This window comes from Halichoeres trimaculatus, unplaced genomic scaffold (assembly GCF_033239565.1).
Source record: "Halichoeres trimaculatus isolate MK-OKI-2021-1 unplaced genomic scaffold, fHalTri1.1 fHalTri1_scaffold_2, whole genome shotgun sequence".
NCBI classification, from domain to species: Eukaryota; Metazoa; Chordata; class Actinopteri; order Labriformes; family Labridae; genus Halichoeres; species Halichoeres trimaculatus.
The window spans coordinates 28,600,049-28,614,372 of NW_027437180.1; the positions used below are offsets into that span (position 1 = coordinate 28,600,049).

A 14,324-nucleotide genomic window follows, 5' to 3' on the forward strand; every position below is an offset into this window, starting at 1 on the left:
AAGGAAGGAAGTTATACCATTTCTCACTGCACAGCTAAGTATGGAAAGCCATTAAAGGAGACTTTCCCCATCAACTGTGGATGATTTTATGAAAGAAGCAAATATCGGCACTTTGGGCAAGAGTGTATTTTAAAGTGGCTCGAGTCATGGAAAATTTTGCCTACCCCTGATTTTGCAGTCCACCGAGGCTACACATATAACTACAAACAGCAAAAGAGACAGCAATGAACATAATATAAACAAGATAAAAGTCAGTACATGACAGGGAGCACACTGATACACAGCAGCCTTCAACAGACCCTTCCCGTAGCCAGGGTCAAGCAGATTACATTACACATCCACAATTAGTGGCAGGTCAAAGAGAACATGGAGATACCCATCAGTGCATTAAAGATCCCATATAGTTACAACAACGAAAAACAAATTAAGGTAAACTCTGAATGCAGGATGTGGTCATGTTGAGAAACCATTCCTTTTGCCTTTCTGACCACTTGTCTCTTCCATGAAGAACAAAGATCTCTCTGCTTGACTCCTTTCATTTTGGAGCAGATTTTAACAGTGCTGTACAGGCTGTTTCTGTCTTTGACAGACAGACCATCATCCAACAAATAAAAGAAAATGTCAAAAGACTTTTAATAAAGGACCTGTAGAAGATAATCAGCATTTTGTTACAGACATTAAAGGACTTCAACTTTCTCAGTAAATGGATTCTTTGTTGACATCTACAAGCAATGCTCTCAGTGTTAATGCCAAACCTCAGTTGAGAGTCAAACACAGTACAATCTCCACATCATTACCAGCCATCAGTGAATTCATCTTTACACCTGCACATCTCCCATAAAAAATCAAAATATCAGCTGACATTCTGTATTTGTGGTACGCTTTTGTACGGTGAAATAAAAGACATGGTGCTCGAGACTGTTCTGTTCTTCTGTCTCACTTCACTGAAACTATAACTGTTAAAAAAAAAGCCTGCGTCACCAAGATTTACATTTTTTATTGCATCAAAATAGTATTTCCTGAATTTATTTACCTCTGTTGATGTGAGAGCTGGGAGCAGAGTTGTTTTAAAACTGCAAACAGCACATCAACCAACAGGGAGTGCCACTGATCCACGGGACACACTCTGAAGCAGCAGCAGGAGGATCCCCTGCTATTAAGACGCAGCACTCCACACTGAGTAAGGTTCAGATTCAATCTCACTCTCAGGATTCTCATTCATATAGGAGGAGCCTGATCCTACTGATCTGAAATCTGTAATACCCAGAGAGATTTAACAGGATAAGAGCTGGATACGGCTGAGAGTGCTGACTAAACAGGCTTGTCTGTGTGTGCGTGTGTGTGTGTGTGTGTGTGTGTGTGTGTGTGTGTGTGTGTGTGTGTGTGTGTGTGTGTGTGTGTGTGTGTGTGTGTGTGTGTGTGTGTGTGTGTGTGTGCGTGCCCAGTGAGACTAAATCACAATGATGTTCCACAAATGGTCAGGAAAATTACAGCCTGTCCACAAAACAGTTTCCAGTGTTGCAGCTCTGCTCCGACAGATTAACTGAGGGCTGGCCAAACTCTTTTGCGAGTATATCATCGTCCAGCAGTGTGGTCAAATAAGAAGGATGGATGACTTTGCCATTCCTCTTCTCAACCAACTCTAATCCACAAATCCTTATCAGGGTCACTGAGACTCAATGACACAGTTAGTTACACTCAATGCCTGCGGGGAACAACTGTCTCAATACACCCTGATATCATTTCATTTCATGTGATACCTTATAGGAAAAATCTTCAGCAAGATGGCAAGATAGAGGAATGGACTGTGCATGACTAGGACAAGTATAGAAGGTAAGTTTTTCTCAAGTTTATCTACTCAACATGCTGCAAAAATGAACATTTTCCCAATCTAAGTGTCATGTATTGGTGTTGTGTTCATAAGTTGATCAGATGGCCATGCTGAACAGAGGGTGAAAATTAAAAACTACAGCTGTGTTTGAAAAACTGAAAAAAAATATAACAGAACAAAAAAAACATCCCCAAAGATAACCAAATAAAGCTAATCAAACATTTTAAAAACTATTTTCTATTCTGCTTTTAACCACTAAAAAACACTTCAAAGAAGTAAAACAAAACTGTGACATTTTATTATAATCACTTTTTGATTTTTATCAAAGGACTAGTCTACCCCCATGACCAACATTGTAGAAAACCTACTCCTTACTTATAATTAATTACTAAAGCTGCTGTCAGGAACATTTTGTTTGTGTCAATACTCTGTGGTCAAATGTGTACTTATTTTGTCTTTGCCAATTACTATACCTATGTATTTAACAAAAAATCTTTAACCTGCTTTCTTTGACTGACAAATATTTCAAACACTTTCTATATATGTTTTTGAAAACTTCAAAGAAAACTGTTTCTTTATCTTAAAGTCAGTCATGTGGTCTGACATTTACTCCCTTAGAGCTAAAATAAAAGCAGGAATAAAATATAAGCAGGAGTTTTCAGTCATTTTGCCGATGGTCACATTTAATTTAAGCATAACAAAGAAGCATCTCTATTATTTTTTTCTGTCTCAGGACACAGATGTCCTAGCAGTCTAGAATCCGTCCCATGAGGTTTGGCCTTGAGCAAGCAGACCGGGTTCGAATACAGCCCTTGACAGGTTTCCTGCATTCCGATCCCCACTTTCATCCTGTTTCCTACACTATCCACTGTCTTACACCCTCTCAGGAGGCCTTGAAAAGTAACTTCAATTAATATTTTTGTGTGTTTCATGTCTTGTTGAAAACTCCTCATAGTGGCTTGAAGTGTAGGGAGTAGAGATGGGTACCTTTCACATTTGAAACAATATGGTACCTATGCATGGTACCTAGCAATCAGTACCGGTACTCAATGGTGCCAATTTCCGGTACTTATTTGTGTTTTTTGCGTAAAAAATATCAATTTATCTAATAATGGAATATATATTTTTTTCAATTCAAGATATTTATTCTTTAATGTATAACCTTGCATTGCTGTGTTCATGTACACTTACTCCTCCACCCCTCACAGTCACAAGGATGCATTTAGGTACCTAAACATGGTACCTTTTGATTTTACGTGTATTGGTTCCTGGTACTACATATGTAATTTGGTCGGTACCTATAAAAGTACCTATTTTGTACCCATCCCTAGTAGGGAATCAACCAGATAGTATCATTTGAGGATTTCAATGTTAAAGTTCGATTTTAAAGTAAATAAATGAGCAAATGTCAGTTTCCATAGGTCATTCCTCCATTGTCTATTTAAAAACCAGGTTTAAGCTGGGGGTAGTATACAGAGAATGGGTGATAATTGCACATTAGAATCCTATTCGGGTGATTGAGACCCTGATAAGACATGGAGGACTCATATTTGACATTGTTCAGCTTTGCAGTTCATAGACCTTTAACTTTGGATGAAAATGCCACAACTTTGAACAACTAGTACTTTTATCAGTACTAGGGATGGGTACCAAATTAGGTACTTTTATAGGTACCTACTGAATTCTGTCAAAAGTACCGGGTACCGGTTCCGATAAAACCAAAAGGTACCATGTTTAAGAACCTGGGTGCATCCTTGTGACTGTGAGAGAGTGGAAGAGTAGGTGATTTTCCATGCTGGACATGAACACAGCATTGCAAGGTTATATATTGAAGAATAAATATGTTAAATCCAAGTATTTTTATATGCTATTATTTTTTACCACATTAACACAAAAAAGTACCCAGAATTGGTACTGTTAAGTACCGGTACCAATTGCTAGGTACCGGGCATCAGTACCGTATCGTTTCAAATGTGAAAGGTACCCATCCCTAATCAGTACCACTTGTGTTTTCATTACTTCATAATGCTAATTCAAAGTGTGGACACACTGGCTAACCAAACCGTACCTGTGCAGGCCACAGCCCTAAAGTCCAGTTCATTTGGCCAGTGTGACCCTATGATGGACTGCAGGTATGTGCTCAGGCACAGTTCCCTTTCTCTTTCTCTGACACGCTTCAGAGGGTGTGCTTCAGTGCAGTACACTTCATGTCAGAGGGGTGAGTCGGACCAAAAATGACTTAAAATAAGCCAAAAAGTAAGTAAAGCAATTTTCTCTGTGTCTCATTGTGCTGACTCTGATGAGAGTACATGCCTTGTAAACACAGTTTTTTCCTTGTACTGGCCAGTAGGAGAACAGGGGGGGGCAATCATGCCCAATCATGAATATTTTTCCCCATTGTCAAAGCCAGCCTGAACAAAAACTATTTTTCCCACAGCGGCAACAGGCAGTGGTGAGATGTCCCAGAAACCTTCTCACAGAATGATTTATTATGAAATTAAGTCATCCCTAGTGTCACTGCTACTGTTTGGAATTCATTACTGTTGTTGTGGGTTTTGACTAATTACAATCAAGTATTTAACACATCCGAGGAAGAAAATGTTACCATTAGCCACCTCTGGGGCAACATCAGCACAAGTAGCATCAACAGAAGGCTCATCCACACCAGCAGGATTACACTCTGTAATATCTGATGTTTTGTTTCTTTTTTTTTTTTTTTGCAGAGTGAACTGCTGATCAGCTGCAATGGCCACTTCACGCAGTCCCCTCCACCTCACAGTGCCTCCTAACACTGCAGCCCACAGCAAAGACAGCCTGTAAGCTTTATTGGGCACAGAGCTTATAATACATCAGAGGACAAATGACATGACTCTTCAGTTAATTGACTCAATGTTTTTCATGCTCCGTTTATCCCCAAAGTGTTCCTCTATGCCTTCCCTCTCATCGGCTTAATATGAATAACAACAACAATGAAGAGTGAGTATTTTTAAAGTCTAATCAGATAAGTGAGGTTCTTCGGCGACAGCTTCCTTTGGATGTGTTGTAAAAGTCATTACAGTGAGAGGGACTCTGTGTTTATTACTTGTTTTCCTGGGAGAAAAAGAAGAAAAGGAAAAGTAAGAAGAAGGGAGAGTTAATTAAACCTTTTGGTTTATGACTGATTAGAATGAATATCTGACAATCATAATCCTCAAACATATGCATGTACTTGCAGAAAGAAGGAGGGGGAGGAAAAAGAGAAACAGAAAGAGAAGGAAAAGCAAGAAGACAAAGAGAAGTAAGTGAAATGTTCAGGCCAAGTTTTTCAGAAAAGCTTTCTCAAGCCTGTTTTCATTTCTTTCCTTTCCTCTCACAGGCCCAAAGAGTTATTTGTCATTAATCCAGCTGGGAGCTTGTATTATGATTGGCTGTTCATCATCACACTACCAGTCATGTATAACTGGACCATGATTATTGCAAGGTGACTTCTGGAAATGTGTAAACCTTCCCTGAATAGCAAGTTAGTGCAGAAAACTGTTTGATGATTTCACTGGGTTACATTAGGTGCTGCTAATCAGATACCACCACAAATCATTATAATCTCTCAGTGGTCTGACAGAAGTATTACCCCATTTTTTAACAGCTTGGGATGAATCAAAGCTTGATTTAATTTGAATAACACTGTTACAAATGCTACATTTTTCATTACTTGTGAAGACCAGTGAGCCTGCTTAGACCATCTGCTGCTCTAGATGTGTGTGAAATAGTTAATCAACTTATCGTCTCCTGTAAACAGAGCCTGCTTTGAGGAGCTGCAGCACAACTACCTCGTTTACTGGGTCATCCTGGACTACACCTCAGACATGATCTACCTGGCCGACATGTTTGTCAGGACAAGAACGGGTAAAACCTGCATGATATTTCCAAAAGCAGTGAGGGAAAATGTCACAAAAGAAGAAGATCTGATTATCTTTTTCCTTTGCTCCTGACTGCACACAAAAGTTCCCCCGAGTCCAGGCTCATATTTTGAGCGAAAAAACCCCCAGGAATATTGCCATTTTAAGTTTTTCTCTGATCAGCACTAACTGTTTTTTGGTTTTATTCCCTCATGTAAGAAACACCATCATGGGAATCATTAAAAGGACATTTTCAAGTAAAAAGTGGAACTCTGAGATATCTACCTCATGTGGAAAACTTAATTCACTGAAGCCTAAAATTGACTTTGCTGAACTTGAAAATGCATTTTTTGCGCATAAAGTACCAGCAGATGTGAGTTTTGTCTGTGGTTACCTTATTTGCATATACTACATTGGAAGTGGCTGGGAAAGGAGAAGAAATAGGATTAAGATGGAACAATGAAGTGGCCTAGTGTGTACAATTAGCAGACACATTTGGATATCGAGAGAAGTTTCCTTTTTATGTTTTTCACCCTGAGTGTACCCTAATTATCAACAGTCAAACAGAGCCATTTACACTGCACTGTGTTAATTCTATAGCGGCTTGAAAAGGGGATAATAAGCACAGGCATGGGGGCATTATTATTTATTTTACATCCAACTGGTTTTCTTTGACAGGCTCATATGAGGAACAGAGGGCAGGTCACTCACTGCTGGACGTAGCTGATTGCTAGTTTCTACTCCTCGCTGAGAAACTTCCTACTCAGAACATTTCAAACACCCTTTAATTTACACAGAAACATTTTCACTAGTTTTGGAACATCTTGTTCAGCCATTGAACAAAATGAATGATAATAATTGGTTATTTTTGTGACACTGTGCTGTGGGACACTGAGACACAAAACTGTATGAGCCCAGCTTTTGATACAAACTGATCGGTAACAAAAATACTGATAACTGCAATATGGTGTTTGATCGCTGAAGTATTGACACCCTTGTAATGCCACATTATGTAAAAGGGCCCCAAATGTAACAATGTGATAAATTTTCACTTCATTACGTAATAGCGCTGCATTTTGTAATATAAATCTTGAATACAATGTGTAATGAAATTTGCTGCATTATGTAATAACTTCTAAATTATTACATGTGGGAACCCACATTTTGTAATACGTGATGCAATATGCAGAACTTATTACATAATGAGACAAAGTTTTAACATATTGCTAAAGAATTGTATTATCATATGCTGCAGATTATTACGAAATGCAGTGTTATTACATAATGAAGTGAAAATGTATTACATTATTACATTTACGGGCGTTAAAACACAATGTGGCACTTTAACCCCTTTACCTGAAAGACAGCTGGGGTATTTGTAACAATCTGAGCGTGAGAAAGGCATCATGGCTCAAAAATTGTTGTGAAGTCTGCAGATTGCCTTGTTAAAAACTTGAGCACTTTGATTATCATTATTATTAAACCCTTTTATTATTTCACCCTTTTCGGCTGGACATGCAGATGACGTCAGTATTGGGTCGGTCCGTCAAGGACCATATCTAGACGTCAGAGCAACGTGCAAAATGGGTACAAATTTTGACATCCAAATCTGACCATTTTTGGACGATGTTATGACGTTCAGCACTTAGACCTCATTTGCAGACCAAATCTAGACATCAATGAGACATTCAAAATGGATCCAAACATTCAGTCTCCTAACCCTAACATTCATCAGTACACTTTTCTTAGATCTTAATCTGACTCCATACGACGACCGAAAAAGACATAATAAAAGCTTTTATTCTGTACCTTCAGGAGACCTCATTTGGATGTCAAAAATTACATTAAATTTCAATGTCACATTGCCCAGTACATCATACACAACTATTGATGAAACAGATAAATACTTTGCCATAAATTGTTGTTTCATACAGACTTAGAAAACTTAAACTATGACATTCACAAACTATGTTTATTAAGATACCATTTAACTGTTACATAGCATGTTTAAGCCACACGTATTGCTAAGAAAAAAACAAAAACGGTAGCTGACAAGGACCCCAAGGATCACTACAGTGCTTGGATGAGGCTTCCTGCCCCATGAAGGTCAAAAACTGTTGATGTTTTCTTTTCCATTTACCAGTGTTTAGCCACTCTCAGATCCCACTGAATATGCCATGTCATGTCTACTGAATGAGTCTTCCTCAGCTTTGTCAATTGCTCTGTTCAAGCGCAAAGTTTGATATTTGCATTTAATGTCTCTACTCACTTCTCTGCTGAATTTGTCTCTATTCCTTTTTACAAAGTTATACCAAAAGACACCAGAGAACCAAACTATTACTGTGGGAAAAAATGAATCTGTGGTAAATCTTAATAGTCCATTATAGGACTGGTATAACTTAGTGCATATTACTTTCTAGACATCACGTTGATGATTTTTCTCTTTTGAATGCAGGTTACCTCGAGCAAGGCTTGATGGTGAAAGATGAGAAGTTGCTCAAGGATCGCTACATCACCAGTCTCCAGTTTCATCTGGATGTTGTCTCCGTGCTGCCTACTGACATCCTTTACTTGTTTTTTGGCCTCAGTTACCCAGAAATACGAATCAACAGGCTGCTCAGGATTGGCCGAATGATGGAGTTCTTCACAAAGACTGAGACTAAAACCAACTATCCAAACATCTTTCGTATTGCAAACTTAATCATGTACATCCTCATTATCATCCACTGGAATGCTTGCTTCTACTTCTCGTTCTCGAAATCTATTGGTTTCGGCTCTGATGACTGGGTTTACCCTGCTGTCGATGATCCTGAGGAGCCGGAGTTCGGACAGCCGATGAGGAAGTATGCGTTCAGCCTCTACTGGTCCACACTGACCCTGACGACCATCGGGGAAACTCCACCTCCAGCCCTGGACTCTGAGTTTTTATTCCATGTGATTGACTTTTTGGTTGGTGTTTTAATCTTTGCAACCATCGTGGGAAACATTGCCACCATGATCTCTAATATGAATGCTGCCCAAGCTCAGTTTCAGGCTCGAATTGATAACATCAAGCAGTACATGCAGGTAAATCACCTACTGAGGGGAGGTTGCCTCTTGGTTTTGAACAATGAACACTTAAGTCCTACTTCAATGTTATACTTGCTTTCAGCAGATTGTCTGCTATAATTTGGTGTTAGTTGCAGGACCTAGAACACATTTCATATTCAGGATCTTGGTATCCATAATATTGCCAGGATCTGGATCATACTTTTACATTTGTCAGAAATTACCGTGACCTTGTCTTATATTGTTTTGCAAAGAAATCCGGCCATTCATCTTGGAGTTAAATACACATGGTGAAAACGGCCCTATCTCACAATGATAAAGAACCCTGAAAAAAGTCCTACATCTGGACAGTGATCTAGATCACCTTCAAAATTTAATTACTCCTACTTTATCCCATTTTGAACATTTCCTGAAAATTTCCTGTTTGTAACTTTTTTAGTTATGTTGTTCACAGACAAACAGACAAACTCTCCAAAAACAGAACCTCCTTGTCCAATCAGACGTTAACAAACTGCCTTTACTGTGGTGGTGTCCCCCTAGAACATCAGTGTGTTTAAAAGCTCTGTTCATCTGCTGTAAAACTACATCTTTAATGTTCATGCTTTCCATTTTCTTTACAGGTGCGAAAAGTAAGCAAAGAACTGGAGTTACGAGTCATTAAGTGGTTTGATTATCTCTGGAATAACGGTAAAGCGCAGGATGAAAGGGAGGTGCTGAGGTATCTCCCAGACAAGCTGAAAGCTGAAATTGCCATTCAGGTCCACATGGAGACCCTGAAGAAGGTCCGTATTTTTGCAGACTGTGAAGCAGGTCTCCTGATAGAGCTGGTGCTCAAACTACAACCTCAGGTGTTCAGTCCTGGAGATTATATTTGTAAAAAGGGTGACATTGGTCGGGAAATGTACATCATCAAAGATGGAAAACTGGCGGTTGTTGCTGACGATGGAGTCACACAGTTTGTTGTGCTGGGAAGTGGCAGCTACTTTGGTGAGATCAGTATCCTTAATATCAAAGGAAGCAAAGCAGGCAACCGGCGTACTGCGAATATCCGCAGCATTGGGTACTCAGATCTCTTCTGCCTCTCCAAGGATGACCTGATGGAGTCACTGACAGAGTATCCAGATGCCAAAGCAATGCTGGAGGACAAAGGCCGGCAGATCCTGATGAAAGATGGTCTGATTGACTTGGACCCGGCTAACATCATGCCTGAGGCCAAGGAGCTGGAGGAGAAGGTGAACAAGTTGTACAGCACGATGGAGCTGATGCAGACCAAGCTGAAAAAGATTCTGGGAAGTTACAAGAACGCTGACAAGGCTCTGAGACATCGCATTGCAGATATCGAGCACCTGACAGGAGAGGAGGTTGAGGAAGAGGGTGAGGAAGAAGAGGAGATGAAAAAGGAAGAGAAGGAAATTGAAGGGGAGATGGGGGAAGATGAAATATTGGGTGAGAGAAAAGAAGAGGAAGGTGAGAAAAAAGAGGCAGCAACTATGGATCCTGGAGGGACGGCTGAATATGAAACATCAGAGAGGGTGGAGGCAGAAACTACAGAGAAAAAGGAAAAATAGTCATTGTTTTCTAATTTTTCTAATTTACCACATTAGAGTCTCTTTTTTTAAAACTGGAGAAGCTTCTTTAATGACTCACATTTAATTAAACACCCACTGGAACTGGTCTTTAAAAGGTTTCAAAGGGCATGTCTGTCATTGTATGTTGTAAAAAAATTCAAGACAGGAACTCTGAGGGCAGATATGATCAATGAAAGAATGCACATATAATTCAAATAAAGAACTTTGGCCTTTAGTTGTGGGATTTCTTTTTTCTCAAGATAAGTACAGATTACACGAAAAACAGTCTGCTCAGAGAAAAGTTACGAAGTCATCTGCGCTACTGATGAAACCAGTCAGTCCATTGCAGTCCAGTAGGCACTAATGCACTGTTAGCAAACATTCTTAGGGTTTATTCCATAGACTGTAAAAAAATGGATGTCCGCTTGCTCGGCTCGAAGTGAGGTCTCCACAAAAACTGCTCCCCCTGGTGACTGGCTGCAGTATAGATTAAAAAATCCGGCTTTCCAGCCATTCCAGATGGGCTGTGGTCAAAATTGAAAAAATTAATACTCCTTATAGAAATGTTTCTCACTTCCTATTGTTGTGGTGATTTGAAGATATCATTTGGCTGTCTTGTATCCAAGTCCTCTTTTTTTCTGAAAAGTTTCATTTTCATTAGTCATACGAGGTTAAAAACAAGGCTTTATGGAAGGTTTAACAATTGACAGCTGCCGTTCTCGTGTATTTTTTTCGGGGGATTGTAAAATATATTGGGAGGTAGAGTCGAGAAATGACTCTCGAAAGAAAAAAACATGTATCATTTTTGTCACCCGGCTCCACTCAGATTCTCCCAGAATACCTCATCGTCCCTACTACGCAGACTCTGGCTACAATTGCTGCCAATGGCTGCGCCTGTGACGGGGGTATTTTGGCTTCAAAACCATACAATGATAAATGGCGTAGCCACGCTGTCCACTCTAGATACAGTCCATGGTTTATTCACACCTGTGGCTCGTTTGCTTTGTTACGCTCCAGGGGCAAAAATTATACAATTGTTGCAGTTGTCACTTGGTTCTTTTGTTTTCTCAAGGCAAAGGTCCCTTGCAGTCCAAAGGTGTAAACAAATGCCATGTGTGATCAAGTTTTTCTCTCATTGGTCAGAATTCATACCAGGAAGGTGAGGAGTTTTCTTGTCTTTATTCATTTATTCATTCATGTTCTTGCCCACTTTGGACAGGGAAAACCAGCCATGGAGCATCAACCACCTGTGTGGCTAGTTAGCATTTATCTTGCTCATGTACCAGTGTGAGCTAAATGAACAACATATGTAGTTTTGAAGAGTCACAACTGCATTAAGGCACTTTCCTAAGTTCTCCAGCCTTCTCTTCTTCTGCTGCTGTTGTCGATTCTTCTACCCTTTCTTCTTCTGATGTTTTGACAGTACATTTGTCAACTGAGCTCATTACTGCTCACATCACTACAGTGTGAGCCACAGTTATGAGTCAGTTGTGCCGGTTGCTGGGGCTGTTGTGTACTTACTGCACAGGCACAGGAACTGCTACAGGGCTCGAATGGAAGCGAGCCGAGACCACCTATTTTTGGCAATCTCAACCCGCTTGCTTTGTCCTGCGTCTGAGCGTGATTGCTGTGTTCACAAATGCCCAAATCAACCAGGGTTTTGGGGGGGCTGCTCACTGTTTCGGAACAACTGCTCCAAACGATCCAGGTGTGAACACACCTTAAGTGTCATCTTCCCTGTAAGACATACATGAGATATTATCATCAAAACTCAGGTCACCTATCAAAGCTTTTCTTCACCCAGATTTCTTTTTACTGTCCAGTTCCTTCTGTGGGTGAATAAAGCCACTTCTTTCCACTGCAGTTACAGGTGCGTCTGTAAAACAGGTGAGGCTTTTCAGCTCACTCTGTACTTCAACCTCATTCTCTTGCCTGTGTTTGACATTCCTGTACTGATCACTGAAGGGGTCCCAAAGTTTTAAGTCTTATTTAACACAAGTGTATAAATAAAGACCTGTCCTGGGCTTTATAAATCTCTGAGAAGTTTGTGTTTTGATTTTAAGTTGAATTTAATAGAATTATTATTATATATTCATCGCAGTATAAAGCTGCAGTGATTGTAAATGTGGAGCCATTTTTATTTAGCTTTTAATTCTGTCTTCTATTTAATTCTTTGACTTCATTACTTAAAAATTTCATATCTGTAGTAAAATTTATACATACACAAAGGATAGAAAATACTCAGCTGCCTCTAGTTCAGTCCATAAGGTAACACATTCACTTTTTAATTTGAGAATCTTAAAAGTTATACTTTGAGGTGTTTTTTTTTTTTTTTTTTTTTTTTTTTTTTTTTTTTACTCAATCAGTTGGAAAATGAGCCGAACAGCCCAGAGAGGGTGACTTCAATGGATCACAGCTGGACTTTATTTAAAAGTTTCCTAAAAGTCATTGCTGATTAAATACAAACTAAAAGTAGGGACAAAAAAAATAAAAATTGCCAGGGTTTTCTCAAAGCTTTCCTATTGCCTCTTTTAGAGCACAAGGCTGGATTGATCAAACTAAAGGTTTCTCAATAATAGAATTAAAGGCCAGTGATTCAATTCCTTGCTCTTGTGTTTCCAAATGTACTTATGAAGGACGGTGAACCTTGAATGAACACAAAGACTGCTGGTGAATGTATGAATGTGGTCAAACTGAAGGGCGGTTAAGCACTAGTAAATGAATGTGGAAAGGTAAATGCATGCTTGGAGGACTGAGGTAGGTGACTGAAAAAAAGAAATGGTGATTTACAACAGGTGTTGGTTTCTGTTTATTAATTAAGAACTCCCCAGAACCACAGTTCATCCAACTGCACAATTTTACAACACAGGCGCTCATTATCAGACTCACTGAAGCAACTATCTAACGCTCCAGTTCCCATAAGTAAACACTACAACAGGGAAATTACTTTTCATTTTTTTGTGTTGCACAAACATGAGCCATACAACATAGTAAAACTCATTATTTGCTCCCACGGGTCAACTCAAAACCAGGATTACACACAGCACTGTTAATGAATCTGTTGTTAACTGCTGCTTTCATGTGCTTGTTCATTCTACTAAAACTACAATCACAAATTTAAAAATGTATTTATTGTGTTTGTATTTTCATTTATATTTAGTCATGTAATATTTCCTCAGGGATGCTGCTAGAGTACAGTGAAGGTTTAATAATTCTGGTACACTGCTCAACAACACTTCATACTTCATGTGAGGATGCATTTAAATAATCTCACAAATCCCTCTCACATGGCAGTCCTTAGCATGTGTGTCTCTGTCACACTTTACCAGCCATGGGTGTCATAGAGAAAAGGATTCCAGACAACCTAGGATCCTAATCTCAACTCAACTCAACTTTATCTATAAAGCACTTTAAAACAACCTCAGCTGAAACCGAGTACTGTAGGCCTACATAAAAGTAGTGCAGGAATTAATAAGTAAATAAAACAAATAAATCATTACAACAAAGGTGCACATAGTGAAATAATTGTTACAATATTTTAAAAATAATTAAAATAATAATAATAATAATAAAATTTGTTTAGCTTTTTTTAATTTTCTCCCCTTTCAAGTATCATATCTAGACAAAAAGTCTTAAAACCTGATCAGTGACAACCAGTGGCAACTGCTGGTAAGTCAAAGAGGGAAAGCTCATTCTTTCCAGCCAACATCATAAATTTGTTTATTTATTCAAACGTAATTTCTACCCTCCGTGCCAGCTTGCTAGCAGCTGGAGCCGCTACGTGAGACTACGACAGGCTGTAAGTGTGAGTGACAGGGGGAGGAGCTCCGCAGCTGTAGCTGCTTACTGGTGAAAAGAGAGAGAATCTCTTAACACAACACTCGTTTTTAAGTAAACTCGCTGGGGATTGATAAAGCCTCTGGATCAGTCCAGAACAACTAAATGTAGAACTCAGAAGATGCTCCTGTGGAGGGTCATACTTCAAGATTGCTGACTGGATCA

The 14,324-nt window shown here is 39.3% G+C and overlaps 1 protein-coding gene across 1 annotated transcript; it reads left to right on the forward strand.

The window, feature by feature from the left end:
* Window positions 1-1,691: 1,691 nt before the first annotated feature.
* Window positions 1,692-10,472, forward strand: cnga1a (cyclic nucleotide gated channel subunit alpha 1a). Its single transcript, XM_074696783.1, has 8 exons — window positions 1,692-1,833; window positions 4,555-4,647; window positions 4,751-4,807; window positions 5,046-5,108; window positions 5,187-5,291; window positions 5,607-5,713; window positions 8,162-8,772; window positions 9,375-10,472. Exons 2-8 carry the CDS (start codon window positions 4,577-4,579, stop codon window positions 10,320-10,322), a joined length of 1,962 nt encoding a protein of 653 aa, XP_074552884.1. The 5' UTR covers window positions 1,692-1,833; window positions 4,555-4,576; the 3' UTR covers window positions 10,323-10,472.
* The last annotated feature ends 3,852 nt before the right edge of the window (window positions 10,473-14,324 follow it).

Bases quoted from the DNA above. Each gene is read 5' to 3' on its own strand.
- cnga1a (XM_074696783.1), top strand. From the start codon at position 4,577: ATGGCCACTTCACGCAGTCCCCTCCACCTCACAGTGCCTCCTAACACT. The intron at 5,109-5,186 runs GTAAGTGAAATG...TTCCTCTCACAG, and splicing joins AAGCAAGAAGACAAAGAGAA to GCCCAAAGAGTTATTTGTCA. The intron at 8,773-9,374 runs GTAAATCACCTA...TTTTCTTTACAG, and splicing joins ACATCAAGCAGTACATGCAG to GTGCGAAAAGTAAGCAAAGA.